General features: G+C 39.9%; 1 protein-coding gene across 2 annotated transcripts in view; it reads left to right on the top strand.

Moving 5' to 3' along the window:
• acsl3a (acyl-CoA synthetase long chain family member 3a) overlaps positions 1-27,749 on the top strand; it is a 42,947-nt gene that overhangs the window by 1,378 nt on the left and 13,820 nt on the right. Inside the window, exons 1-6 of one of the 2 annotated variants that reach the window (XM_036149932.1) lie at positions 6,857-6,867; positions 10,183-10,685; positions 14,819-14,996; positions 21,046-21,155; positions 21,541-21,679; positions 27,550-27,700. In XM_036149932.1, coding sequence (XP_036005825.1) covers positions 10,311-10,685; positions 14,819-14,996; positions 21,046-21,155; positions 21,541-21,679; positions 27,550-27,700 — 953 coding nt within the window. In that variant the 5' untranslated portion in view covers positions 6,857-6,867; positions 10,183-10,310. Of the gene's footprint in view, positions 1-6,856; positions 6,868-10,182; positions 10,686-14,818; positions 14,997-21,045; positions 21,156-21,540; positions 21,680-27,549; positions 27,701-27,749 lie in introns of those variants that run through there. The other variant, XM_012863226.3, reaches the window with a different exon arrangement.

The raw sequence follows: 27,749 nt of genomic DNA, 5'->3' as shown, positions 1-27,749 counted from the left end.
ATTCTTTAATTCATAATAAAACTATGTACCATAATCCATTCCTAGTAATAGAAATAGCACAAGACTGCAAATATTTTCTAAATAAAAAAATCTTAACAGACTTTGGGTATTACTTGTTTTAGGTTTTGTAAGAATGCAAAAGGTTTGATAAAGAGAAAATAAGCAATAAACTTCTAATAACTTAAGGTAAGAATAAGTATAATGACACAGTGGTTAAAATTGTATAAACACATACACAATGCCTTTAGGGAGACCCATTTATCCAATGGTCCTGCAGCTGTGAAACTCCACTGAGTTTTTACTAACACGGGATGGGGCTATGACGTTGTAATCTGTTCTATTTCTGGTCCGCTTCTCTTACTGGCTTCCATGTTTGCAGGCGGCTGCTCTTTTGCCAAATTAAATACCAAATGCTGCATTCTGTTTTGGGAACTTTCATATGATTGACTCAGAAACCATGAAGTAAACACGGGCTACACACTGCACCAAAGTAGCTCTGGACTGTACCTCTAGGTTTGAAAAGAGAAAAACATTGATGGAGAAGACTGATTGTTTATAGGGAATGTTACTCCCATCCTAGGTGACAAATGAGAATGATTTAGGTTGACTTTACAGTAAATAAATTACTTATAGCTCCTTTAAGACAGAAGAGGAAGAATGTGAAACAAAAGGAAGGAGGAAGAGGAGATAAGCTTACTTCTGCTCTTGCTACCGTGTCCTAGTGATGTCAGTCGACACTTCATATTTTCCCAGTTAATGGAGAAGCACCTTTTTCTGTCTACATATAGAATTGGACCAGGTGCAAATGAAAGAAAAGCAATTTGGTGATCTCAAGGACCTTTTAATGTGTTAGCAGTAATTGCTCTGATTTTCACTGAACTAAGAGCCATATATTTTTCACATCATGATGCAAATCCTGCTGGAAGCTCCCAAAAGTAGATTCCTACTATTTTCTATTGTAGCTGGAGCTTTTAAGTCTAACTGTAGTTCAGGTGGAAGTTCCTCCGCTCTCTGTTCCTTGTGATGACCATGATGATGCTTATTAGAGTTAACCTCCACCTCATTTCTTGGGGTCTGAATAAGTGCTTAGCTGTAACTTGGAGTAAGTCCATTCTGAGTCGATATTCAGGCTAACTTCAGCCTGGGTTATGTCGCTGTGCTTTTGCCTGTTCCTGTTTGGACACTCGCACCGGGCTTACTTTCTCCAGTTGGCTCCACGGTACTGCTCTAAAGTGAACTGTGTTCCCTCCTGTTTCTCTTTTCGAGTAATAAAGAACGCAGGCAGACAGCTCAGGACTGCCAGTCCATCCCTGGCTATACGCTTAGTTGCGCCGTCACGGTGCCGTGTATTGCACAAATAATGTTTTCAGTCCTCATTTTCCTTTTTGACTCATTGCCACGTTATGTTGAAGCAGGTAGCATTGGTTTTAAGTAAAAATATTAAATCTAATATCAGTTGGGCGCTTAAGGGTAGAGTCTGCAATTTTCCCAGAGACTTGGGTAAGAAACGCCCAAGTCCCTTTTTGAATAACTGCACTCGCTCTTCTGCTCCTCGCGTGAAAGAATCTACCAAATCCACTCTGGTCTTATTTCTTTCTACTGAGGTCTTCCTCTTCTTCTCATAAACTTGTAAGACAGTTTGCTTCTTGCAACTCTCATCCATTTTCAAAGTATACGGTGAGAGCAGCGGCTCTACAATGAACAGAAGCTCACTGGATACATAAACACTAGAAGTGCGGCAAGAGGAGACTAACTAAGAACGTGAACGCACACTGGCGTTACGTGAGCTCGTCAGAATACAATGATTTTCCTACAATACCAGCCCTTGTCATGATTTTTGGGTGTTAGGTTTTGGGTTTCTACTGTGTTTCTGTTTTCATCCTTTCTCTCTTTATGTTTTCTAGGTGTTGCTATATTAGTTCATTCCTTTAGGTTTAGTTTCTTGCTTCTTCCATTCTTTTCCCTGTCTATTCTAGATTATTTTTTTGATACTCTCCTTTCCTCAGTCTCCCTGCACTCCTTCTGCCCCAGCTGCTTCTAATAATCTCCTGATTAATTTACCTACTTTCAGTGCCATTGTCTACTTGTATACTCACTGCTGCCCATTGCTCTCTGCTGGATTCTTCCAATGGCCTGCCTGATGGTCTGTTTCCCCGTCTGTTCCTTGCCAATTACTCTGGTTCTCTGTCAGCTTGTATCCCCAGCTGTGCTCTTTGTCGTGTTGTCATTGTGTCACAAGTTTGCCTTTTACTTTTTAAATCTTTGCACCATGCTGTTTCCGAACTACTGTGTGGACTTTGGTCCTTATACAATTATAAAATGTTACATTTTAACATTTATTATATTTAATACATAGGCCCGCAAAGGCGGAATGGCAGTAGTTTTAAACATGTTTATTCTTACAGATATTATACTTTTTTTGCCATTCTGCAAGATGATTGTTAATTACTCTGGCTCATTGCCTGGAGAGCCAGGCCGTGGACCAAATGTAGCTTTAGAACAGTGCTACTAAGAGTGAAAAGATGGTGCTGGGAGCGGGGTTGTCTTTTTGCTACTGGAAGCATTTTCAAACGGCAAAGTTTGTCTTTTATCTAAGTAAGGACGTGCTCAGCAACAGGTGGGGAAGGAGCAACACTCCACTACTGTATGTGAGTGAGAACAGCACAGAACTGGAAAATACTCCAGTTGCTTCTCTGGCATCTCAATGAAATGACAAGCTTGGCAGCTTTGAACCGTTCATTTCTTTAAACCTTGGTATGCCTTGGTAACCTTCCCATGTCTAATTGGGATAGTGTGTTTCTTAATTTATCCACCAAACACATTTCAGAGACCACAGCATATGTTTTTCTTAAAGAAAAACACCTTGTTTATGCCAACAGTACAGCCTTAATGTTTCTCAACATCAAGTTCGGCAATACTATAGTCTTAAATAAACTCTCATCTCAGTCCTGCTTGATGATGTTCTAATGTTGAAAAATAACTTAGGTACTAAAGTTAGCATATTGCCGTCTATGTTGATGTAACTTATTGATAATTCAGGTTATGCCATTTCAGTGTGGTTCCAGTTGATCACTAGTGGTTCTGACAGAAAAGAGTTGTTTCTCTCTTTCATGATATTTTGGACTATTTTAGCTGCCTTCTTTGTTATTCTTTTCTTCATAAACATGAAAAAAATCGCATAAAGTGCGACCAAATAAAGCGCTAGAGGTGCAGTTAAAAACAAACAGCACACTAACAACAGGTATCAGAAAATGTATTGATCAGGACTCCAAACCAATATTTTGGATCACTCCGGAATATCTCTAATTATTTATAACTAAATCTGTTTTAACAAATCCAGACATCTCTCAAAAACACTGACTGTAAGTCTAAACTGCTAGCTGCTTGACAGTTGGTGCCTAGCCTGGACCCGCGGTGCTTGGAGTAGGCTTGATGTGAATATAAAACACACAGGCGTGCTCTCCATCCCTAGGAGGCAGGTTTCCCAGAACTGCCCCTGAAAAAGACACACGGGTGTTCTAATGTGCCATTATAAGACACATCTGATTTTAAGATTTGTAATATTTTAAATGTGGAAGGATTTTTCCAAATTTATTTATTTGCCTTCAAATGGGCAATGAATACCCTTCAGATGGTTTTATGACATGTTTAGATCCAGTTCTTGCACCAAAGGAAAGTTTTGTGACTGGCATGTCTGCCAACAGTTTGTGTCAACATGTGCTTACAAAAATAGAGTAAAGCTGCGGTCTAATCCACACAATCCAAACAATTGTGTCTTTGGCATTGAGTGAAATCCCCACAAAATCAGTTCAGTTGTTTTGCAAGCTTCAGATTATGTCATTATTTCAAAAGGGCAAATCCGTCCTGCAACACCAGTGCACCCTACACATACCAACTAACCACACACAATGTCCTCTTTCTCCTCACACACCTACACAGAAGCACGAACGCAGACACGGTCCGACCCGCGGGGCCAACTCCTGTGTCACTGCGTCGTCTTCTCCACAGGGCCTGTGTCAAAGTTTCTGCGAGACATCCGCCTGCCCGCTCAGCTGAGAGGGTGTCAGCACCATGACGTCGGCACACAAAAGACCTCATTCAGTCCATCTCTCAAGGAAGCAATGATTCCCCCCCACACACACACACACACACACATACACACACACACACACACACACACACACACACACACACACACACACACGCCTGCTCACCCCACCACTACGTAGACCATAACACGATATTATTCAGTTAACCCTGAGAGAGGAGGCTAGCTGCAAAGCTCCTGCTAGTTACATAAAACCAACCATTGAGCAACTACACTAAGGGTGCTTATTTGTTACAAATTAATGGTGGATGTGTTTTTTTTTTTTGTTTTTTTTTTTTACACTAAATAGTGCTGCATCCAGGTATTCTAAACAATAAGATCTACAATATAATAATCCCAGTGCTGGGGAAATACTTTTCTCCGTTTACTGATTTCTTCTGTTTTTGTTTTTTCTCACAATTAAATGATTCATATCATCAAATTAAAGGTAACAATGAGAGATAGCCGCAGCAAACACAAAAAGCAGTTTGTCAAATGATAATTTGACCAGTTTACGGAGGAAAAGCTACCCAAGCCAACCTGCCGCTATGTAATTGTCCCCTAAAGGTAATCACTGGTTGAGTCACCCTTCACAGAAATACAGTCCATTAGGTAAGTGTGTAACATCACTTTGGAGGAATCTTGACCTGTTCTTCTCTACAGAATTATTCTTATATGGGCACACTGGGGTTTTTAGATTGAATGGCCTGCTAAAGGTCACGTCTTAGCAGCTCATACAGTTTAAAGTCCAGACTCTGACAAGGCTGCTATAAAGCTGTTTAGCTTTTTTTTTTTTCATGGCATACTGCTAAATAGAGCATAGTATCAATTGCCTGATCCTAGTCATTTATGCTACTACATCATCTGCAAATGATGTACTTAAAACACTCTATTTAATAAGAACAGAGCTTAAAAACCTTTGGGTATCACAGATCTTCTGTGCAGGACAGTTCCACATCCAGGTTATTTTGTTCTATTGTGGTACATGTATACACATGTATATGAACCTAATTATTGCACATTTTCTTCACTTTCACCAGTTATGTTGAAAAAACATATCCAACCTTCTAATTATATGTCATTCTATAGTTTTTTTTTTTTTAATTCAAAGGTTTGTAACACTAATGCTTCTGCAACCACGTGCTTTCTTGTTTTGTTTCACTGGCTGTGAAATGGCCTCCTCTGCTCCAATCATTATTCAAGCAGCTCCACCTGTGCTGAGCTCATTAGCTCTGAATGAGCTTCTCCTTGCCATGCAGACTATTTAAGCATGTTGCTCACAGTCAGTCCCTGCCAGATTCTTGAAAACCACCGTGTGAGTAAACCAACCAGCCTTCCTTGATTGTCTTGTCAAGTTTTGAGAATCTGTTTGTGAATTTCTTACCTTGCCCTTGTCGGACTCCCCTGTTGGCCTCTGTAATTTGGACATCGACCCTCATTTCTGCCTCACATCCAAGCCCTTAGCCCAGCCCTCTGGATACCTCTGCCTGCATCTGTCTCATGGTTCGGACCCTTGCCTCTATTCTGGATTCCCATCTGCCTAGCCCTGTTTCTGCTTGTGCTGAGATCAACGTCTGTGCTGCCAGCTGCATCCATCCTTCCTATCATTGACTTGGAGCCCTCGGACCCACGGATCAGGACTTTGAGAAGGTTAATGGCTTTTTCTTGGTGTCTTGTCTTCTCCACTGAGTTTGTCTCAGCCACTAACCTCAGTAGTTCCTGTGTGCGCTCCTGGCAGCTTCCTGGTCGAGCTTAACTTGCTTTTTCTAAATAAATTGTATTACACTCCTGTTGTCTGGTTGATAATCAGGTCCAAACTATTGGCAATTACAGTGACATTTATGAGATAAGCTCTTAATAAAAAGAACTGAGTTGGTAGATAAAAGTAACTATTCTGCATTGCCTGGTCTAAGTCAGGTGTGTTTTATTTTTGTTTTGTGGTCAGCAACAAACAGTGGAAAAACAAAATGGAGGGTACATGTAGCGTTGACGATCTTCAGTAGTATGAACTGGTATACTGTAACATTCAGAATTGGAGAAATACATTATGGGTCAGTGATGAGACTAGCTGCTAAAAGGAACAGATGAAAATCTGGGATGGCAATGAAGATAACATTTTTGTGGTTCAATCTTAGAGCCACTTGAAAGATGACTGTATGGAGAAGCAGGAAATGTCAGTTTGTGGGGAACCATGTGATCCTTCAGAAAGGCTAGATGAGCCTCTCTCTCATGAATAATGAATCTCTGTTCTTAAAATGGACTACTGAGGGACTTTAAAGTGTGTATACAGTGCCATACAAAGGTTTTGGCAGTTATTGAAGTTTTCTGCATTTTGTTACATTAAATCCAATGAGCCCCAATGTATTTTACTGTCATTTAATGTGATAGTCAAGAAGCTGTGCATAATTGTAAAGTACAAGGAAAAGGAATGTGAGTTTTTGACATTTCTGTAAAAATCTCACACAGCCAACTGTCTTTAACAGTCACCTTATCAGTGACTGGAGTCAACCTGTGTTTTTATACTTGCGGCTTTTCTGCAAAGGCCTGTCTTTTTTTAATTTTTATTATTATTTTTTAGACAGCATCAGAAGACAAACTATGGAGCTAGAAGAGTATTACTTACAAATTCACGTATGATTCCTGCATGCACAGAACAACATCCACACACACACACAGGATGATTCAAACAAGCACACAAGACGTACAAAAGTATTTCTGATCCATACACAATTATATATTGATTTACTAACTACCTCTGGTCTTTAAACTTCACAGCATTTGTGTGAGACTCCACTGACTTGACTTGATACACAAATGCATTGTTTTAACCGAATGATTTGCAACCTGTCAGAAATCTCCCTTGTCTCTGCCAAACGCAAGAATGTACTCTGCGTGGGTGATAGATTTACTTATAAGCCAATCACATGAACCTGTTCACCGAGTGTCATGCATGTATTATGAGCACAGGGTGCAACTGGTATCAGTGTTAGTATCTCCAAAGCCCTGTATTCTCTCCATCTGGTGATGGTTTTCTCTATCCATTCCCAGTTACAACAGATTACTATGGCAGCCATATTGGAAGTCTTAAGGAGTATTGCACCTGTTCAGGACTATGGACAGCTCCCAATTTCCTCCAGGCAGGGAGATGAGATGATTATAGTAAATAAATTTTTTTGACAAGAATGATTTACCATAGTCTCTGGTTGGGATCCTGACTTAGCACTCTGCAGTTTAGCTCCCTCATGACCAACGAGGATCCATGATACATAAGCAGCCGCTTCAGAAGTTTTTCTAATGAAAAATGTCAAGGTTGGCAGCTTCTGTGGCTGATTTCTTCTTATTGTCCTCTTCTTCCCAGCCTTGAGTGCTCCCAAAGCTGTCTCCTTTTTTCCTCATTCTCCTCCTAATAATTGAAGCATTGACCCCATTACCTGCTTTCCATTCCGTGTTCGACATATATAGCTGCCAAATACTTATAACACACGTCAGCTGCAGCAAAAGAAATTGTGTACACTTACATTACCTCCTACATTGTACATTACAACACAGGGTAGTTTCAAGATTTTGTAACGAAATGTGATACAAACAAGTCTTTTACAATTTCTGAAAGTACACACATCCCCTGGCCTGCTGTTAGTCAGTGTGTCCAGAAACAATTTTTCAGAGTTAAAAATCTTCACATAACTTTAATTTTTTGCATCTTTTTGCCATGTTACAAGAACAAACTTCAGTGTACTGTTTTGGAGCATCAGGAGTAGGGTTAAACTACATTGAGCACAATAGTGAAGTGGGAGGAAAATCATCCAACAAGTGAGGCATGCCTTTGTGTTCAGCCACCTTTATTCTGATACTCATAAGTAAAACCAAGAGCAAAGGGCTGCCTTCCAAATGGGGAAACGGTGAAAAGGTTCCAGGGGATTAAATACTTTCTCCAGACAGTTTATGTGCATCTACAACATTTTTGTAATTTACAATCATATTATTTCTACTTACAGTTCTCTGCCCTTTCACCTTTGCAGTATATCTGTTTTTTGTTTTGATGTCATTGGGGAGTGGATAAGCAACTCTGAACTGGTGCCAATCGGTGAAGGAATACTGGATGCAAATATTGCCACAAATGGTTTTGTGGCAAACAATTAAATGGAGCCTTCAGCTAAAGTCAAATAAAGCAATGCTGGAAAACATTTTTTCTTCTCAGTGAGGAGGAGGTTCAAAAGAAAACAAAAACACTATTATCTACAGTATGCTCAATAGCCTTGGATACAGATGGTGTGTATACCAGTAAAGATTGGCTGGTGCCACAGTCTCTGATAGAGCACTTATCAAGAACAGAGTAGAAGCAAATGGTCATCTTGACATAGCTCTCAGAATTGCTTGATTCTCTTCAAAGAAACTGAGTCTTTTTAAACTTTGCTAAAATAATATATATACACTCGTACAGCACGTACACCGCCTTCATATACATTTGACAAGAGTCATTATTCATTTTTTCCAACTCTACAGTGTAAAAACCTAAACAAACTCAAGACCTGGCCAAGGAAAGGAAATCTGAAACCCAACTAGCACTGAACGAGACACATAAGTTGAAACATCAAGATTGGGCCAAAGGAATACCTGAAGATGACTTAGACTTAGACAACTTTATTTGTCATTCTGTATGCACAAAGTGTGTGCAACAGAACAAAGATCAATTTTTGTCAGGTTTTATGGTCTGAGACGACAGTGACTCTTGACTGACCAGGGGCCTCATTTATTGTGAGGTCCCTGGATTGTGTAAGGCACACCACAGTTGCCGCTTCCTCGTCATATAAATGTAGTTTTTAAAGTAGTCTTTTTTTTTGCCTCTGAAACTGTTGCAAAATAATTCCCTGAATTTGATTCACACACAGCTTCAATCACTTATTCACCTTCAGATTCAGGCAATGTATCAAAATTCATAAATATATATTTTAAATTAAATGTTTAATTCCAAACACAATCACTATTTTTAATAAAAAAAAATGTATCTTGGCAAAAGCTCTCCTACAGCCTGGGTCCCAAGTGTATGAACAAATACGCAAATTAGATGATGATGTCATCCCAACCACCTCCACCACCACCACGGTTTAAATAAACCCTGGAGGAAACCTTGTTCATGATTAAAAATGACACAATGATAACAAATCTTACACAAGTGTCAATTTAAACAAAAAAAAGAAACATTTATTAAAGGAGCATAGCACAAGTTCCAGAGTTTTTTGCAGAAGTTTCCCCCCTCTGTCCAGAAGTTGAAGTTTTTTTTATTTATTTTTTTTACATTATAAACAATGATCCTGTCCCACTGATTACTGTGAACATAGAGCTACACAGCAACATCTGGTGTGGCCGGGCCCCACTGGCCCCAAATGCAGATACGCCACAGGTGGCCAATCTGAATCTATGTGTTTTTTACACCAGGTCATCACTACACATGACCTTCCTGAGAACATCTTCTGTTTGATTTGTATATTAAACGGGTTTTTTTTCTACTTAATAAAATGCCATGTTTTATTTTCCCTAATTGGCCTTAAGGAAGCTGTTATAGACGGACACAGAGAGTGGAGAGAAGGAGCGGGGCATGGGTAGGACAAGACATGAAGGCGACTGATTGGTTCTTTCCATTCGGACTGAATGACAGGATTGGTCAGTTTTTACAGGCTTGCAGCTTTCACAGAGATCTAATTTTTCAACCTCCTTTTTTGAATATATAATGTATTTACTACTGTCAGGATGGAAGGACCATTTCACCGAGTGAAAAAAGTACCAAAACGAGTTGCTCTCAGGCACACCTCAGAACAGGTGTAAAAAGGGGGAATGTGGAGGTAAATTAACGCATTGCAGAGATTTTAATATTTTGAATTCAGTGCTCTTTCGGCGTTCAATAATTAAACAAATTCTTAAAAGCACAGCTTGCCTAATAATTGTGCACATAATTTATGAATGATGATTGTCTTATTTCTAAACATGTCTGCACAAACTCAACCGAAAATTAAACTTGATGGCATTTTAAAACTGTAATTGTGCTTTAATATCAGCTTTTAATATTTTGTGTGTGTGTTGTTGTTGTTTTTTTTAAGGAGGAGTGGACATTACCTTTCAGGAAAGGAATCTGAAACTCCAGAGGAGAACAAGAAACAGAATAAAGCCAGAGAACCTTAACATTAGTGTCTTCTTCCTCACCTCATCACCCCTCATCTCCACCAAAATGAAGCTCAAAGAAGACTTGAACCCCATGCTGCTGCTCCTCTTCCACCTCATGGTGTGGATCTACACCACAATTACCTTCCTGCCATCCTACCTGCTCAGCTGGGTCTCCAGGTCCCACAGGGATTTTTATGGATCAGAGGAGGAACGGGCCAAGAGACCTAAGGCTTGTTCAGTTCTGGGACGCCCAGAGGGACCCTACAGAGCAGTCAGCGCCACTAAAAGACTACTTTCATCACTACACCCAGGAGTAGACACACTGGATAAGATGTTTGAGTATGCAGCAATGAGGTTCCCCCATAGACCCTGTCTTGGGACAAGGGAAGTAGTTGCAGAGGAAGATGAGCGACAGAGCAATGGGAAGGTGTTCAAGAAGGTAATCTGAAGGTGGTTGTATGAGCAATGTCACGAAATTGCATTACTAATGGAAGTCAGTGGATGTAAATAAAAAGCAAAAAACTTTCATCAAAGCAAATGTAAACCCAACTACCAATATATGTCTGGCAATTTGGTGACATCTTGTGTAAAACTGGCAAAACTAAAGCTAAATGTTGCCGAAGAGTTGCCTTTTTTCTTTCAGAATAGTTGAATTTATCCAAAAAAAATTTGTTAAAATTTTAAATCTGATTTAAATATTAAACATTTTTGTTTTCAAAATGCCCAAATTTATTTTTGTAGTTTTAAAACATAAAAATCTTTGGTAGTTTTTATCCAATTGCTTTGAAGGTTTATTGCTTATTAAATGTCCAGATCATTCAAAACATCGTTTGTTCTCCCCATCTCCTGGTGGCTATGAAAAAAAAAAGAAAAAGAAAGGTTTTTCTCTAGTACTTATTTCTGAAAGGTAGAAAAAAGGCTCAAAATTAGATAAGTTATCAAAGCAAGGATAATCTAGTTACTCTGAGTATCCATTAAGGCTTGACAGCAGTGTTTTTACTATTTTGATCCATCTGGTCATAAGACCTTTCTAACTAAGGTTTTATGTCCCTTAACTCCACTTTGTTTAGATTATATCTCAGCATGAACAAGCAAGGGACTGGTAGACTTTGGATCAGCCAGTGGTCCATCACTGTAAGAAGCCCGAGACATACGAGACAAGCGGACTGGCAAGCTCACACCTACATGTCAGGTCAGCTTAGAGTCAGCATTTAACCCAACATTAATGACTTTAGACGGGGAGAGGAAATCAGACTCTCCGGAAAAAACCTGCAGCGATGGGGCAAACTTCACACAAACACAGGAAGTCTCCAACCAAACTTCAAACTATTGACAGCCCGACATCCATCCCCTACAAACTGTTTGACAGGAAACATTTACTGCAGTTAGCTTTACTCCTAATATAGTTTTAAATCCCTAAAAAACACCTGCTACATGAAAGGTTAAGCTACAAAGGTTCTGGTAAGCAGTGGAGGTGAAATTCATTTTAGCTTTTGTGTTGAAGGATTCCCAGCTGCAGGTTGGTATGGAACACCGTCAGGTTATTCCAGTGTGTTTTAAGACAAGTTTAGAAATGGAAGATAGAATAGAAGATGCAAGGTATGGAGTACAACTTATTTAAAGCTGTCAGGGAAAGATGGCTATAGTTCAGGGTGTAATAAGTTAATTGATAGAAACAGCTTTTTGGTTGGATTATTAGATAAATAAACATAGAGAATAATTTACATTGTGACCTAGGAGGCTCAGAGTCCTGAAACCTACAATATCTCTTGTGCATTTTTCTAAATAAATTAGTGAAATCGTCATGGCCTTTGCTGCTCTGTGATATAACCTGTTGTTCTCAGTGTCGCTTATACTCCCATTTCAAATGTTAGGAGAAAAGAGAAACGTTATGCATCCACACTGTTGTTGTGTGCAGTGCAGTGAGAAGTTTGACGTGCGGCGATTTACCCCTGAATTCCAGCAGTAATCCTGGCAGCCTGATCCTTTCAATCCATCTAATACTTGCTGTTGAAATGCTTGGTGTCGCAAGACTAAATGCCCTAGCTATTTATTTCCCAGGGATTGCATCCATCCAACAAGTGAAAAGTCTCTCTAATGAGTAAACGCTCTGTTTCTGCACTAGCATCTGTGAACCAATAGGAGTCGGTATAACCTCCTTAATACGTGTGCAGGAAGCTCCGGTCTTTGCTGTGAACACAGTGTGGGTGTAAGAGAGATATGGAAATAACAACATGCCGGTAGTTATTTACTATGGTTTTCTCCCTTACTGAGATGTTTGGATGAATAATGGGACTCAATGTACTTTGAGTTGTAAATACAGCGAGGGTTACCTAAATGTTCTGGCTTTAACTTTGATGTAATACCTGTTAATTGAGTGGCTTTTTGTCCAAGCAAACACTCTGAAACCTTCTTAACAATCAAGCGACATAAAACTGTTGATTTTATGGAGCACTGCAGAATCTAAAAGCTTTACTTAAACTGCACCATTGACCTTTGGATCTTTTGCCAATAAATTGCTTTCTGCAGTTTGGCGTAAACCTTGCAGCTCACATTAACTTTGATGAGGACAAAATCTTTAGGTAGGTAAGGTAATCCAATCCACAGCCACTAAATCGTCAGAAAAGTAATGCTGTTTAATTAAACTAGCTATTGAAAATAATATTCAAATACATCTTTTTACTCCTGCATATTAAAGCAAAAGCAAAAAGGAAGTAGTTACAGCTAGAAACATCTTGCATGCATTGTTGTTTCAGCTGCAGGTCAGTGTCTTGCTGAAAAGTGCATCTGTGACCCAGTTTTCATTCTCCTAAGATTAGGGATTTGGCAGCACAGCAGTACACAGGCTAGGTTTTTAGCCATGTTCAAGTCTTAGCCATGCAGAGCTTTCTGTTAAGAGTTGCCGTGTTCCTCTAAAAATGTGTTGGTATTGTGAAGCTTCCTCCTGGTTCCCTAGTTGCTGTAAGGTTGGCCGCATTGGTATTTGTCTCTGTGATGGAATGGTGACATGTCCAAAGTATACATCCTCCCATAAGGGCTGTACAATTTCAGTAATATATTTGATTGCGACAGAACTGCTGTAAATTATGCTAACATTATCCATTACAATTAACCCTAAATCTCCAGACTCTTCTTTCTTTGCCTCTATATAAAGTCCCTACCACTCTCCATGAGCGTTATCAGCACAGTCAACAAATAAATATACCAGGTTTGGGCATAAAGGGAGGTGAATGTTCATTCATCTGACCAGATATGTTGTAGATATCCAGAGAGTGAACGTTAAATTTTACCAAATATTGCATCCAAGTAGTCCTGTGTGATTGCAATATTGCTGGACTGCAGGGAAAGGTTTCAGCCTCCTTTGTCCCAGATAGGTCCATCTTTTGTAGCTGTTTTGCTGGCCATTAATGTGTGGGTAGAGGTTAAGGTCTGGACTTTGAAAGGGCAACAGCAACACTTTGTTTCTTTTCTGTTTTAACAATTGTTTATCAGCTGCCACTTTGGTCACCAACTCAGGACGTAAATTCAAGCAAGTATCAGTGTTAAAGGAACAATAAGTAATAATGACACCTAGTGGTTAGAATAGGAATAACACATACTAACAGCCTGCCATTTTTAAACGGTCTGTTGCTGTTGGGAAACACCACTGAATTTTTACTTATACGGGATAAGTCTAGGATGTTGTATTCGGTTGTATTTCTGGTCCTCTTCTCTAACTGGCTTCCATGTTTGCAGGCTGCAGCTCTTTTACAAAAATAAAATGCCAAATGCTGCGTTCTGTTTTGGGAACCCTGGGAACTCTCATAGGCTTGGCTCCGGAACCAGGAAGTAAACACGTGCTTCACACTGCAATGAAGTAGTACCTATAGGTTTGAAAGGAGAAAAAATGTGACTAAGACATTGTTGATGGAGAGGACCAATTGTTTATAGGGAATGTTTCTTCCATCCCGGGTGACAAATGAGAATGATTTAGGTTGATTTTTAAAGTAAACAGCTTACTTATTGCTCCTTTAAAGCCAGTTCCTATATTATGTATCAGATAAAGTAAAGAAAACTGGAGTCTCTTGAAGTTTATTCATAGTTCAGTGTCCAGGTATGAGTCCAGGTATTCCCTATAAGTTTTGGGGATGCACCTGGGTTCAAAAGGTGGCTAGAACCAGGAGTTGCCAAGTTGAAACGGCAAAGGCAGGTGAGGGAAGTTGGGAGCCAAGCTAAGGCGTGCCACAGTTATAGTAACAGGTTTCAATAGGAAGAATTTGGAGAGGAAAATCCAGGGTGATGAAAACTAGAGTTTAAATCAAAATTATCAGGCAGTGAAAACAGTGAAAATACCACCAGCCAACTGCATTAAATAAATCACTGTAGAATGATAACTGAGTCTGGAAACAGCTGACAGCTTGACAGCTGAAGTTTATAAAGTAAAACAAAAGACAGAAACTCAGGGCCAGGAAGGTAAGCAAAGCTGGCAGGGGCCCCGACAAGAGCTGTCCTTCATGTAAAAAGCAATCTTTTACATATTTGCTAGCAATGTTTTTGCTCTGTTTCTCATAACTTGTACCCAACCATCCGCAGGTAGCCTTTGGAGAGTACCGCTGGCTCTCCTATAGGGAGGCCCTGACGGCAGCGACTCAGCTTGGCAGCGGTTTGGCATCTTTGGGTCAGCGGCCCAAAACCAACATCGCCATCTTCTGTGAGACCCGAGCAGAGTGGTTGATCGCTGCCCAGGCCTGCTTTGCATACAACTTCCCATGTAAGTTAATTCTGAGCTCCCTCTAAAACCTCAGCGGCTTCAGTAAAACAAAGTCTGTTTGTTTCTCAAATACAATGTTATCAGAATTATTACAGAGATGCATTGTTTACTTTTATTGTAAATTACCCTCATATTTAGGAATCTTAAAAAAAAAAACAGGAAGATGTTAGATGTGTTACTCCAGTCTTTGAGATGAAAAACCATCTGCTCATTAAAGAATATCTTCATTTTGTTTCCAATTGACTAAAGTAATGAAATACCTTATTCCTCTAATTATCAGTGTGACTTGTTTTAATCTTTTCTTCTAAATAAGAATGTTTAGACAAAGTCAAATTAATAATTTTTGTTTGTTTTTACTATTACATGTTAAACAAATAGAGCATTTTTAGCAGTTTTCTTAAATTTAAGGACAAGCAAAACTAGCAGGAAAGTCTAAAAAGTAACTAGTAAAATGTGAGCCACTCCTGCATTTCTGCACTATTGCAGGGTGCATGGCTTCTATTCTCTTTTTATATGAGTCTGACCCCCACGCACACGCCAACCCCTGCCACTCATTAATGTGGTCTTCACTGGCTCTTTCATTGGCTCGCGCTTTAGCCTACTCTGTGTTTATAACCCATAAAATCAACTTACGACACAAACAAAACCAGAAGCATCAGCCAATAATACGCAGAGTAGAGACATGTCGACATTTATGATAAATGGAATCATTTCATGCATATATAATTGCACTTATAATTTAACATTTGCCGTTTAATCTTTATTGACATTGAGTATCCTCCATAGTTTAAATTCACTGTTGACTTTTCTACCTTTTCAGAGTATCTGAGAAAGTGTAAAGGAGGAAAAATGGGGTATTTATGTCAGAGTGAAGCAAAAGGGACAGCGTGACCTCCTTCTGTTTGAGCTGGGCCACTGATGTTGTAGACTGGAAACAATAACATGTGCTGATGCACGACCACACAAACGTCGCAGAGTTTAGACGCTTTATCGTAAAAAAGCTGCTCAGTGGAAAAACATCCAACAGAGCAACCCAAGAGTCATTCTCTCATATCTTTCTTTCTCAAAGAAACTTTTTAAGCATACGTGGTCTCTAGAGTGTACAGTGCTTCGCATTCCTAGCCCTTGAACTTCTCCACATCTTGTCATCTTACAACCGCAAACCTCATTATTTTATGTGTATTTAGTGGGAATGAACACAACGAAGTAGCAGAAGGAAGATGATATATGGGTTTTAAAGAGTTTTACAGATGAAATCTGAAAAGTGTTGTTAGCCTCTGTATTTAACCAGCCTTTAGTATCAAGACAGATACAGGCCTGTGGGGGTATGCCTTCACTTGCTTTATATCCAAAGACTGACATTTTTGCCCGTTCTTTTTAGCAAAGTAAACTTCAGTCAGATTGGATGAAGATCATCCATCATAACAATATGGTTTTAGGTCTTGCCTGAGATTTTCAACTTGACTTTGTCTGGGCCATTCTCACACAAGTTCTTCGATCAGAACCATCCTATTGTAGCCCCTGTTGTGTGATTAGAGTCCTAGTGCAGGGCTCAGCAACCTTTACAACCCGCAGAGCCATTTTTACCCTCGGTCCAGCTAAACACATTTTTAGAGCCACAAAACTTGCACATCTCTTTGAAACAAGAGCTTGTTTTCATTGTATACTATAGGACATTTGTTGACATTTTTTTGATTAAAGATCAGCAGTTTTCATTATTTAATCAACAGTATTTTTATGTTTAGGTTTCATGCATTTTCTTCAATTGGATATTTGATTTTTATAGTAAATGGCATCAAAATGATGAAAAAGCAAGTTGTTTTATATTCTATACACCATTAGTTTCTTTCTCTCTGGAAATGTTATGCATATATTGCAGGATTAAATGCATCCTAAAGCTAGCAATTTTAAATTACCTTTACATTTAGAAACATTGACCAATTTTTTCCCCTCGCAATTTTGGTCTAAGTTTTTAAGAGCCAAAGCTGAAGGTAAAGAGCCACATGCGGCTCTGGAGCCACAGGTTGCAGACCCCTGTCATAGTGGAAGGTGAATCTCCACCTTCTTCTAGCTCTGTCCATCTTCACTTTAACTCTGAACAGCTTCCGCTTATCTGCTAAAGAAAACGTCCCTCTAACATGATGTTACCACCAGCATGTCTTAAGTTGGGCATAGTGTTTTGAGGGTGATGGGCTGAGAGTTGTTACCATATGTCCTGTTTTACATGCAGGCCAAATCGTTGAGATTTGGTGTTATCTGACAAGAACACCTTCTTCCACATGTTTTGATGTGTCCCCCTACATGACTTGTGACAAACTGCAAACATTGTGGCTTTCTTTCAACAATGGGCCTAGATTCATTGGGTGCATGACTAATACCCCGTTTACACTACCCCTTTTTAACCGTGCCGAGACCAGTCCGAGCTCGGTAACCGAGATAACTATCGAGTGTAAATGGAACGCAAACTGACCTGAACCGAGCCAGACACAACCGGACCGCGCTAAATGCAGACCAGTTCCATGTGTGGGCTCGGCTCGGTTTTTCCTTATCTCAGTTATCTGATAACGAAGAGCGCATGAGCAGACCGCGTCATCTCCTTAAAGCCAGCTGACTTTTCAGACATTCATAAAAATACTAGCTTTCCTACCGTGACACATGATTTTGAAACTGTGTCACCTCCGGGGTGGTATCTGATAGATATGTGCCAATCTTTTGGGTCAGTGCCATCTAAGTGTGCCATGCAGTTCTGGGATAAACAGCTCGTTCTACTTGACCTCATTGATATCCTAACAATTTCCAGAGATGATTCTGCTTAGCAGTGTGATGAACCTCAGCGTCTGTCGTTGTTTCCTGCTTCTGTAAATCCTTATTAGACGTTAGTTTGTCTTATCCACTTCCCAGAAGCCGACTCTGTCAAGTAAATTCACTAAAAGTTGCCGTCTTCGCCTGACTCTCCGCAAACAAAGAAATATAACCAAACATAACTTCCTGAATGTTACGGGCGCCGCCATTTTTATTTGCTTGATTTCCTCCTTCAATCCCAGAGAGCAGTAATACCGCAGATCGTCACTGGGAGGTGAGGAAACCAAGGAACCGAGATGGCGTGATGTGTGAATGGTCGTAAGAACCAAGCTCGGCTTGGTTAACTGATCCAAGCTCGGACCGAGCTTGGCCTGGATCAGTTTAACAAGGGTAGTGTAAATGGGGCTTAACAATCGGCCGTTGACTGATTCTACTGCAGGAGTTGATCTCTGCAGCTCCTCAAGAGTCACTATAGGCGTCTTAGCTGCTAGTAATCATCTCCTTGCTTGTCAATTTAGTTGAGCGGCAAAGTCTTCGTAGGTTTGTCATTGTGCCATATTCTTCTCATTTCTAGATGATGGACTGAACAGAGCTTAGTTCAGTTTTCTAATCCAACCCTGCTTTAAATTTCTACACAATTTTCTCCCCGACATGTCTGATACATCTTTGGTCTTCAGGATGCTGTTTGTTCAATGATGTTCTATAACAAATCTCTGAGGCCTTCAGGACAAAAATGGATTGGACAAAAAGCAAACGCACAACAAACCTTTCCAATTTTCTATTGAAAGTCATGTATGCATGTTTGTCATAAAAATTATGCACTGCTTTGTGTTGGTCTATCACATAAAATCACATTCAAATAAATTCATGTTTGTGGTTGGAATGACACAAGGCGAATTATTTTGCAATGTGCTATAAATTTCCTAACATTTTCTTTCTTGTTATGGGAACTGGTTTCTCTTGTCAGGTGAAGTTAATCATTTAAAACTAGGTTACATTGTTTCTAAATAAGAAACTTTTCACTCAGTAAAAAGAGCAGCAGATTTTCCCCTGAGGGTCTCTGTGCTGATTTATTCTTTAATATGTTCTATATTAAAGAGTTCAGTGCTTTTTAGTTTATGTGTCAGCAGCACTTCATTAAATTGTTTTGATCGTCTACAAAGTGACTTTCATTTCGTCCGTGCGCTCTGGTTTAGGCTCCATTAAACTGTCAGGACTTTTAAAAAATGGTGTCAGTGTGAGCCAAGAAAGCATCTTTGTAAAGCACCCTGCTCTCTTTACAAACAAACAGTGGAAAAAGCCAGGGGCAGTCTATAATGCATGGTGTGGGGAGCAGAGAGGAATTAAGGTTTTTGGAAAGAGCAACAGTGGGGAGGAAACAGGACAAGGCAAGTGAGGGGTAATGGCGTCAGAAGAGGGGCGAGAGGGACTACGTGAGCATCTGATGTTGACAGAGGCACCACGGAGTCAGCCAAGGCCCCCAATGAACTCAGACAGTGTGTGTGTTTGTGTGTATGTGTGTGTGTGTGTGTGTGCACGTGCGAGCGGCATACGATGTGCAGCACATGCATCGCTAAAGTGTCTGCGTAAATAAAAATGAAATTTGTTTTTAAACTGTTGAGATCATTTTAAGCTAAGATGTTCAGCACGTGCTTCTCTGTTTTTTGCTGTTCGTGTCCCGCATTAAAATGACTTTTCCTAAGTCGTGTGTGGATGGGAGCAGCCGCGTTAATCTGGGGTCTGTTTGCGTGTTTAGATCTTGGGGCTGGAGGTGTCACGGCCTTCATTCAGACACATGCGAACATACACAGAGATACAGGCCTAGCAACAACGCAGGAAGCAGAATACTCCATGACGCAAGAATGTGAAGTCACAAACTTCTGCCTCCCAAACTTCTGTGTGTGTGTTTTTGTGTGTGTGTGTGTGTGTGTGTGTGTGTCAGAGTAGGAACACAGGGTTAGAATGTGTTACGGCGTGTCAGCCTGACTTCCTGTGTCTTATGTTGTTTCCTCCTATCACTTTGCTTCTTTCTCTTTCACTTTTGTCCCTTTCTTCTCTGTCTCTCCATTTTAGATGCCTTATCTGAGCTGAAGTCTGTATCGTCCCATCTCTTACTAGCCTTGACTCTCTTGATATTAGCTACGCGTTGGTGCTCTCTCTTGTCTCTAACAGCAGGCTGGCCACATACAGCTCTATCCATAGGACCATGGTGTCCTCTGACCAACAGCTCTGTCCTCTACAAGTCCTCCATAAATGATTAGTAGATTAATAAATTACAGGGGTTGATTATTTGACTTCTGTAATTAACCAGGGGAGGAAACACCAAAGACTTTCCAAGCAGCTACAAAACCATTTACAAGCCTTTTATTCACTTCACACAATTTTTCCCAGTTTCCTCTCAACTTCTTCCTTATTATTCAGGCTTGATGACATCTTATTCCTTATCTTTTTTTTTTTTTTTTTTTGCTCATCCAACCTCATTACTATTTATTCACAATATTAATCCACAATAAACGATCTGGATTAACCTGAAAGACATTTTCTTTTTGCTAAATGTGTCCCTTGCCCTCCACATGTCTCCATGAATGAAGAATGGACGTTTTGGTGCAGCCTCACCAGATTCCAGAAATAAAATTGACACAAAATTTTTGGGATCACCTTGGCTGTTGACAGGAGTTTTCACAATCTGGTGGATTTGAAGAAGTTTTGTGTGGGAGAGCGGAAATATATTTTTCCAAGGGTAGCTGATATGCTCCTACCAAAACAAACCGAATGTTAAAGTTGACTGAAAAAGGTGGTGTGACAGGGTGTTAGTGTTAGCTGAGCACACTTAGGACCACCAGGTTACTGCACATTTTCCTTCTAAAAGATTTGTTGGCAGGATAAAGGTTACATAACACGTGTCAAAGTTTGGGAATTATTTTTCACCTTCTCTTTATTTACATTACAAAAATGGGTGTGAAGGCTTTTGCATTCATGTAAGCACACATTCCTATGGTCTATCTCATATGTACACTCAGTCATGACATCACACCCTCTCACAAAGTAAAAGTGTTTATATCCTGTTGTACATTGTCATACATCTACCCGTCAAGGGTTTTGTTTCCACCTGAAAACAGACTGGTCCATATGCACGTTATAAACAAGGTGTAGATACGTGTTCATTCACAAGTGTAATTGATGTAAGCCTGCTTGCTGTTTATGCAGTCTATTTATTTAACTTCTTAGATGATAATTTTTCTTTCAGTGGTCACACTGTACTCCACCCTGGGAGGTCCAGCCATTGCTCACGGACTGAATGAGGCTCAAGTCACTCACATTATCACCAGCAGAGATCTCCTGGAGAGCAGACTGAAGGTTAGAGCCATCCCAAAAAAGGGAATATTTTTAGTGGCGCTCATAACAGAGAGAAATATAGCATCCATGACAACAACCACCGATTTAGTGGTTCTGTACTGACTTAGTTTCAATGACACCTTGTGGCTAAACAGAACTATTGCATGTTGTGTCTACATAAAATATTTAGTCCACACAGGCCACTCTAATATTTTTTAATAATTCCACATCATGGTTTATTCCTAATCATGTCCTTTTATCTTTGTCTAAACATTTAGTATACTTCTTTAAAAAAGGTCAGATATTTCAGTTATTCGGGCAATGGTGCAGGTGAGATGGACCCTGTCTCTGCTCTAAGATAGTTGTGCTTACATTTCTATGTTGTCTCTTTGAATGTGTGTGCCAGGCTATCTTATCTGAGGTTCCAAGGCTGCAGCATATCATCGTGGTGGACAACACACCGACCACATGGCCAGGCTATCCACGAGGCATCAGCATCTACAACATGGCGGCTGTTCAGAAGCTGGGAGCCAGACCAGAGAATGGTACATGATAGTGTATATCTGTCCCCATTTAAAAAAATAAAATAAAAAAAAACAAATTCCTCAACTTCCCTAAGTTGTAAAGTCCAGTTTGGCAAGATTATGTTTGTGTGAATGCCGAGCAGTTTACTGAAGTGGTAGCCTAACACTAGCATGCTTACTCCGGGTTTTGACATGACCCATTCATAGTTTGGTTTGCAAGATTTCAACATAGCTCTTGTTAATTGTGTGTTAATAACACTGGTTTTGAACAGGGGGAAAGATTCAATTATGCGGAGGTCAGGAGTGAGTGAGTTCCAGAGCTGGGGAGCAGAGCGGCTGAAGGCTCTGCTTCCCATGGTGACGAGTCGAGCTGGGGGTACAGTGAGGCGGATGGAGGAGGAGGATCTGAGGGAGCGGGAGGAGGTGGTGATGTGAAGAAGGTCTGACAGATATGGAGGAGCAAAAGGTTATGGATGGCTTTGAAAGTATGCAGAAGGATTTTAAATTGTATTCTGAACTGAACTGGGAGCCAGTGGAGCTGCTGAAGGACAGGGGCAATATGATGAAAAGAGGGGGTTCTGGTGACGACACGAGCTGCTGAGTTCTGAAGAAGTTGGAGTTTATGGAGGGATTTATGAGGGAGGCCGAAAAGAAGAGAGTTACAATAATCAAGTCGGGAGGTGATGAAGCTGTGGATAAAGACAGAGGCAGTGTGAGTGGTGAGGGAGGAACGGATGTGGTTAATGTTGCGTAGGTGGAAGTATGCAGACCGGCTAATGTTATTTATGTGTGACTGAAAGGATAGGGAAGAGTCAAGGATGACACCCAGACTCTTGACCTGAGGGGAGGGGGAGACCAAGGAGTTTTCAATGGGTAGTGAGAAACTATTGATTTTGGATAGGGTGGATTTGGTGGCGATGAGGAGGAGTTTGGTTTTTTCACTGTTTAGTTTATGGAAGTTTGAGGTGAACCAGTCTTTAATTTCAAGTAAGCAGTTAGTAAGGGACAAGGGGGGGGGGGGGGGGGGGGAGTGAGGAAGTAAGTTTACTGGATAAATGAAGCTGGGTGTCATCCACGTAACAGTGAAAATTAATGTTGAATTTGTGAAAAATACTGCCAAGGGATAGGAGGTAGGTGATGAAAAGGAGGGGCCAAGAACTGAGCCTTGAGGGACACCAGTAGTGACAGAAGAAGGGTGGGATGTGAAAGATTTGAGTTGAATAAAGTGAGTGCGGTCAGAGAGATATGAGCGGAACCAGTCAAGTGTGAGAGATGCCAAGAGAGGATAATCTATTGAGGAGAATGGAGTGAGGAATCAAAGGTATCAAAGGCTGCATTAAGATTGAGGAGGATGCGGATGGAGAGGAGTCCAGAATCAGCAGCTACGAGGAGATCATTTGTGTTTTTTATTAGGGCAGTTTCAGTACCAGACTGGAAAGGCTCGTAAAGACTGTTGAGGGTAAGATTGGTGTGGAGTTGAGCAGACACTATTTTTCAGAGTATTTTCGAAATAAAAGGAAGATTTGAGATGGGACGACGATTATTAAAGTTAGTGGGATCTGAGCCAGATTTTTTCAGAATTGAGGAGACAGATGCAGTTTTAAAAGGCAGGGGACAATACCAGAGAGAGAGGAATGAATAATGGAAGTAATGAAGTAATGAAGTAACAGAAGTAACAGTAACTTACAGAAAAAGTTTTTCTGCTATGGCACTCCCCATATAGAGGAGTGACTTCCATGTAGAGGAGGTCACATGAGCCAGAGAGACCAGGGGTCTCATTATAAAGCTTGTGTACACAGAAAATAGGGCCTGAAACTTGCGTACGTCACTTTCCACACAAAAGTTGGGATATATAGAACAAAAACCTGATGTGAAAATGTGCAGACCTCACGGCAGCTCTGACCCAGGCGTGCGCTCATTTTGGAGACGAGGAAATAGGCAACGCACATGGTAAAGTGCTGAACTGAAGCCAACTGAAGTCATAAAAAAAGTCTGCACAACATTGAGTTTTCAACCATCATATCTCCCAATGATCACCAGGGTGACGTGTACCACAAATTAATGGATCATTGTGACAAGGTGTGCAGAAATTACTATATTTTGTTGTAATGCTGCGCGGTGGATGCATTGGTACTGCTGGAAGACCTGGTAAAGGGGAATATTATGAAGGAACGCGGTTTCAGCGAACAAAGATTTTCTGACCAATGATGCAGACTGGCTAATACGCTGCTTTTGACTCTGAGAATTGCATTCTGCTATAAATGATACAGGGTGGGTACAGCCCCCCAGTTTCTGGTTCCAAACCCCAGGGCACAGAGAAGGGGCACAGCCCACATGCAGTGCTCAGCGGCGCGTCCCGTCAGCCACTAAACTGCTTTTTGCTGGGGTTTTTGTGTGGGGCTGGGTGGGAGGGTCTCCCTCCTCAGATTATTGATCTGAGGAGGGATCATGTTAAACTCAGAGGAGTTTAACATGGAACACGGTGTGAGGTTGGCATCCGGCATATAAAACTGCAATCAAGTTTACTTTTTAACAACTTATTTTAATGTGGGCAACATATGTGCTTTTATCTGTGAGTTACACATTTAATAAACTTCTCTATGTGATTTCTTTTCATTGTTTCTTCTATTTTTTTTTCTCCGTGGTTGCCATTTCACCATGGAAAAAAAAACTGATCAGCGGACTCATTTTTAATCCACATTAACATTCATGAGGTGCTTTGCATCGACCGTTTATGGTTGAATGCTGGCGTGTAGAGGGCAGAACCTGAGGCGGAACCTGGTACGCCAACGTTCAGCTACAGCTGTGATTTATAAAGGAAAATTACGTGCTGGTGTGCATGCATGATTTTATAAATCTCAATATTTTTTTGCACACGCCATTTTCTTTTTCTTGGTGAATGTACATCTTTAGTATGGATTCCAGGCAAAGTTTTATAAATGAGACCCCTGGAGTTTCAACAGCCAGCACAATCTCATTTTCATTTCACATCTTTTAGACCATGCATTCCCTAATAATGGTGCCATTCTTTAGTTTTCTAAAATTAAAAACTCTTGATCTCAATACATTTTTTGGACCAATCTGTTAGCTATTAGTTACTGTCATGAATACTGAAGAGATTAAAATACAAGTAAAGATGCTTTGAAGTTATGGACAACATTATATTCGAGCAAATGACATTATGCTAATAGTTGTTTTTTTTTTGTTTTTTTTTTTTTTTGGGGGGGGGGGGGGGTATGTCGCTTTCTAAATAGATTATTATGATATATATAATATAATATTATAATCAGTTTCATGTGAAGCCCTCAACAGACTGTCCTTCTCCAAATATCACATGTTGCCTTGCATATAAATATTTTTCAACAAATATGCAAACATGAATCATTTCAGGGAAACAAAACTGCTGCCAACAGTTAAGCGTCATCCACCAATCTAGTAAATAAGAGCTAACTAAAAGATCAAGTAACAGACTCCCAATGCTAGTTAAACTGTATGTGGGAGCTTCATTGTTATTTCCTCGCGAAATGTAAATTATTATTTATCTAAAAACCTCTGCCAGTCACGCTTCATCTCTCTGATCCGCTTTGTCAGCGTAACATTTTCTAAAGATCCTGGCACTTAACAGACTCTGTCGATGATCTAAATAATTAAACATCATTGGGTTTCCTATGGGCATCGGGGTGCGGGTGGATTGGTAGAAGTCGTGTTAGGTCATGTGAATGAGGAAGTTCTGACATCTGTGTCAGATTAAGTTTGATACCATACATTCTGTACTAGTGGACGGATGTGAAAAAGTCATTGCCTCCCCACCCTTTCCCTCACTCTGCTCGCCTTTTGTTGAAGCCCTTTGAGCCAGCTGACCCTCAACATGACCAGCTGCTACTGTCATGTATAGATAAAGGGAGAAAGAGGTAGGATTAGGAAGGGAGTTTGGAGCGCTGGGATCTGGGGGAGGGTCCTGTTTACACACAGCGCCGTTAACTTCACATGACATCAGCTCTCTGGATGTTGATGTATGGGAGGATGCCGAGAGATGAAAGATCCTTCAGTGGTTGCTTAGTGATACTTTAACATTTATCCTCTATTTGATTTACTAGACATCTGTTCTTCAGATTTTTAACCACATTAAATGCTGCAGACTGTGAAAGAAAAAGCCTCACTTAAAAATACTATTCTCAGAGTATAATAAACTTAGGTAAAAAAAAAAACAGTGTACCATAGTATCACTTTATTAATCTGAAAAATTTATTGATCCACGTACTGACAATTCCAGTTATAAAAAAATATTTTTTTAATTTATTTTTTGCTGTTTTTGATTTTCATTCATCCACTTACAGAATAATAAAGAACAAATACTCACTACATTTAAAAGTAGTTATGAATGCAGAATAATAACAATTGTCTTCCATTATGTTGTTTATAGAGTAGCAGAAGTCCAACAAACTGATATTAGCAGGTTAATTAGTTGGGACTCATAGTTTGCTGCCTTAAGGCCAGCTGACCAACAGTGTGCAGCAACAGGTGGGGGAAGAGGAACCCCATGTAGAGGAAAGTTTGATCACTCCAGCATCTCATCCACAGTTTTCTCAACCATAGGAAGAGTACTATGGATAATTCAGGTTTTCTCCTTTAATTCTTTTTTCGTTTTTGCTATTTGTGCAAACTTTTGCCGGTGATTTGGTACAACTTTAGCTGAGCTGTGCATAATTTCGCCAGTCTCACACAGATACATATTTTCATGTGCCAATAAGAAAGAAGATTTTAGTTATGTGTTTACTGACTGATACTTTCTCCGATTTGAAGTAAAACGGGGTACATTAGTTATAAATTAGCCTACATTCGGTTGCGACTAGCCATAATAAGACAATAACGTAAATAAAAAAAACCACTTTTTCTATATGATGATGTTTAAAAGATTATGAAAAGATTTCAAATTTCTTTTTCATTTTTTTTTTCTTTTTTTTCACAGTTGAACTTATTCAGCTATAAAAACTGTGTGAGTGAGTAGGGATCTCTAAATTAGGTAAATCTTTTTCTAAATTCATTTTTTTTAATGAATATTTTTCTAAACAGGAATGTGTTTTTTTTCTCACTTGAAAAGTGTCTAATCTTAAGATTTCTCCCCACATCACGGTATACATAGAGTTTTGTTTTTATTGGTTTGTTTTAAGATCTGGGTTTATAGCACCATCTGTTGGAATATGGGCAAACAAAAAACAAAAAACAAAAAACAAAAAACAAAAACAGCAACAACAGGATTTTAAATGCAGTTTAATGAGTATTCCTATGAAATCAGTAGCAACTTTGTGATTTAACTTAATAGATGGTTTGACACAAAATTGCTCCTCCTACCACATGAATAGCTTTGAAGTTTGGACAGGAGAAGATACTGAATTAAACTACAAAGGAGCCACTGCTGAGTGGAAGGAAATGATCAGAAACCAAGAGAGGAATGAAGATGGATAAACAGGCTAAAACATTACAAAGAAAATCCTCAAGAACTAAATAAAATGGATAAGTGAGGACTACACCCATAATATGGTACTTCTGATTAGTAAGGTCTGTGAACACAGTTTGCTGCACCCTTAAATGGAAAAGGAGACTGTAGCACACAAGGAGGAAGCCATTTATCAGCACTACTCAGATTAACTGGCAAGTTCTCTGGACCTGATTTTATCTCATAAGAACAAGGAGAAAGTGTAAATACTGTGTTCAACAGCCAGAGGAGCTCAGATCGAAGCATGACTCTTTTTCTTGCTAAATGGGGCTATTTTAAGGTAGAAGTTGCTGTTGTGGTTTTAGAAAGCATCAGAGAAATGATGTTTTACACCAGTAATCTCTGTGTCATGACAAACATCTGTCCCATTCTTGTGTTTTCAATCTCGCTGCAGCAACGTTTGAGCGCAAGCAGCCTCTGTCTTCAGACATAGCAGTCATCATGTACACCAGTGGGTCCACGGGCATTCCTAAGGGCGTCATGATCTCCCATAGCAACATCATTGCCAGCATCACAGGCATGGAGGAGAGGATACCCAACCTGAGGTGCTAACATTATCCTAACATCATTTATCAAGTTGTGTAATGTTTTTAA

The sequence above is a fragment of the Fundulus heteroclitus genome, chromosome 18, assembly GCF_011125445.2.
Source record: "Fundulus heteroclitus isolate FHET01 chromosome 18, MU-UCD_Fhet_4.1, whole genome shotgun sequence".
Lineage (NCBI taxonomy): Eukaryota > Metazoa > Chordata > Actinopteri > Cyprinodontiformes > Fundulidae > Fundulus > Fundulus heteroclitus.
Note: the sequence above shows the minus strand (reverse complement) of the source record. Positions and strands in the feature narration are given on the sequence as shown.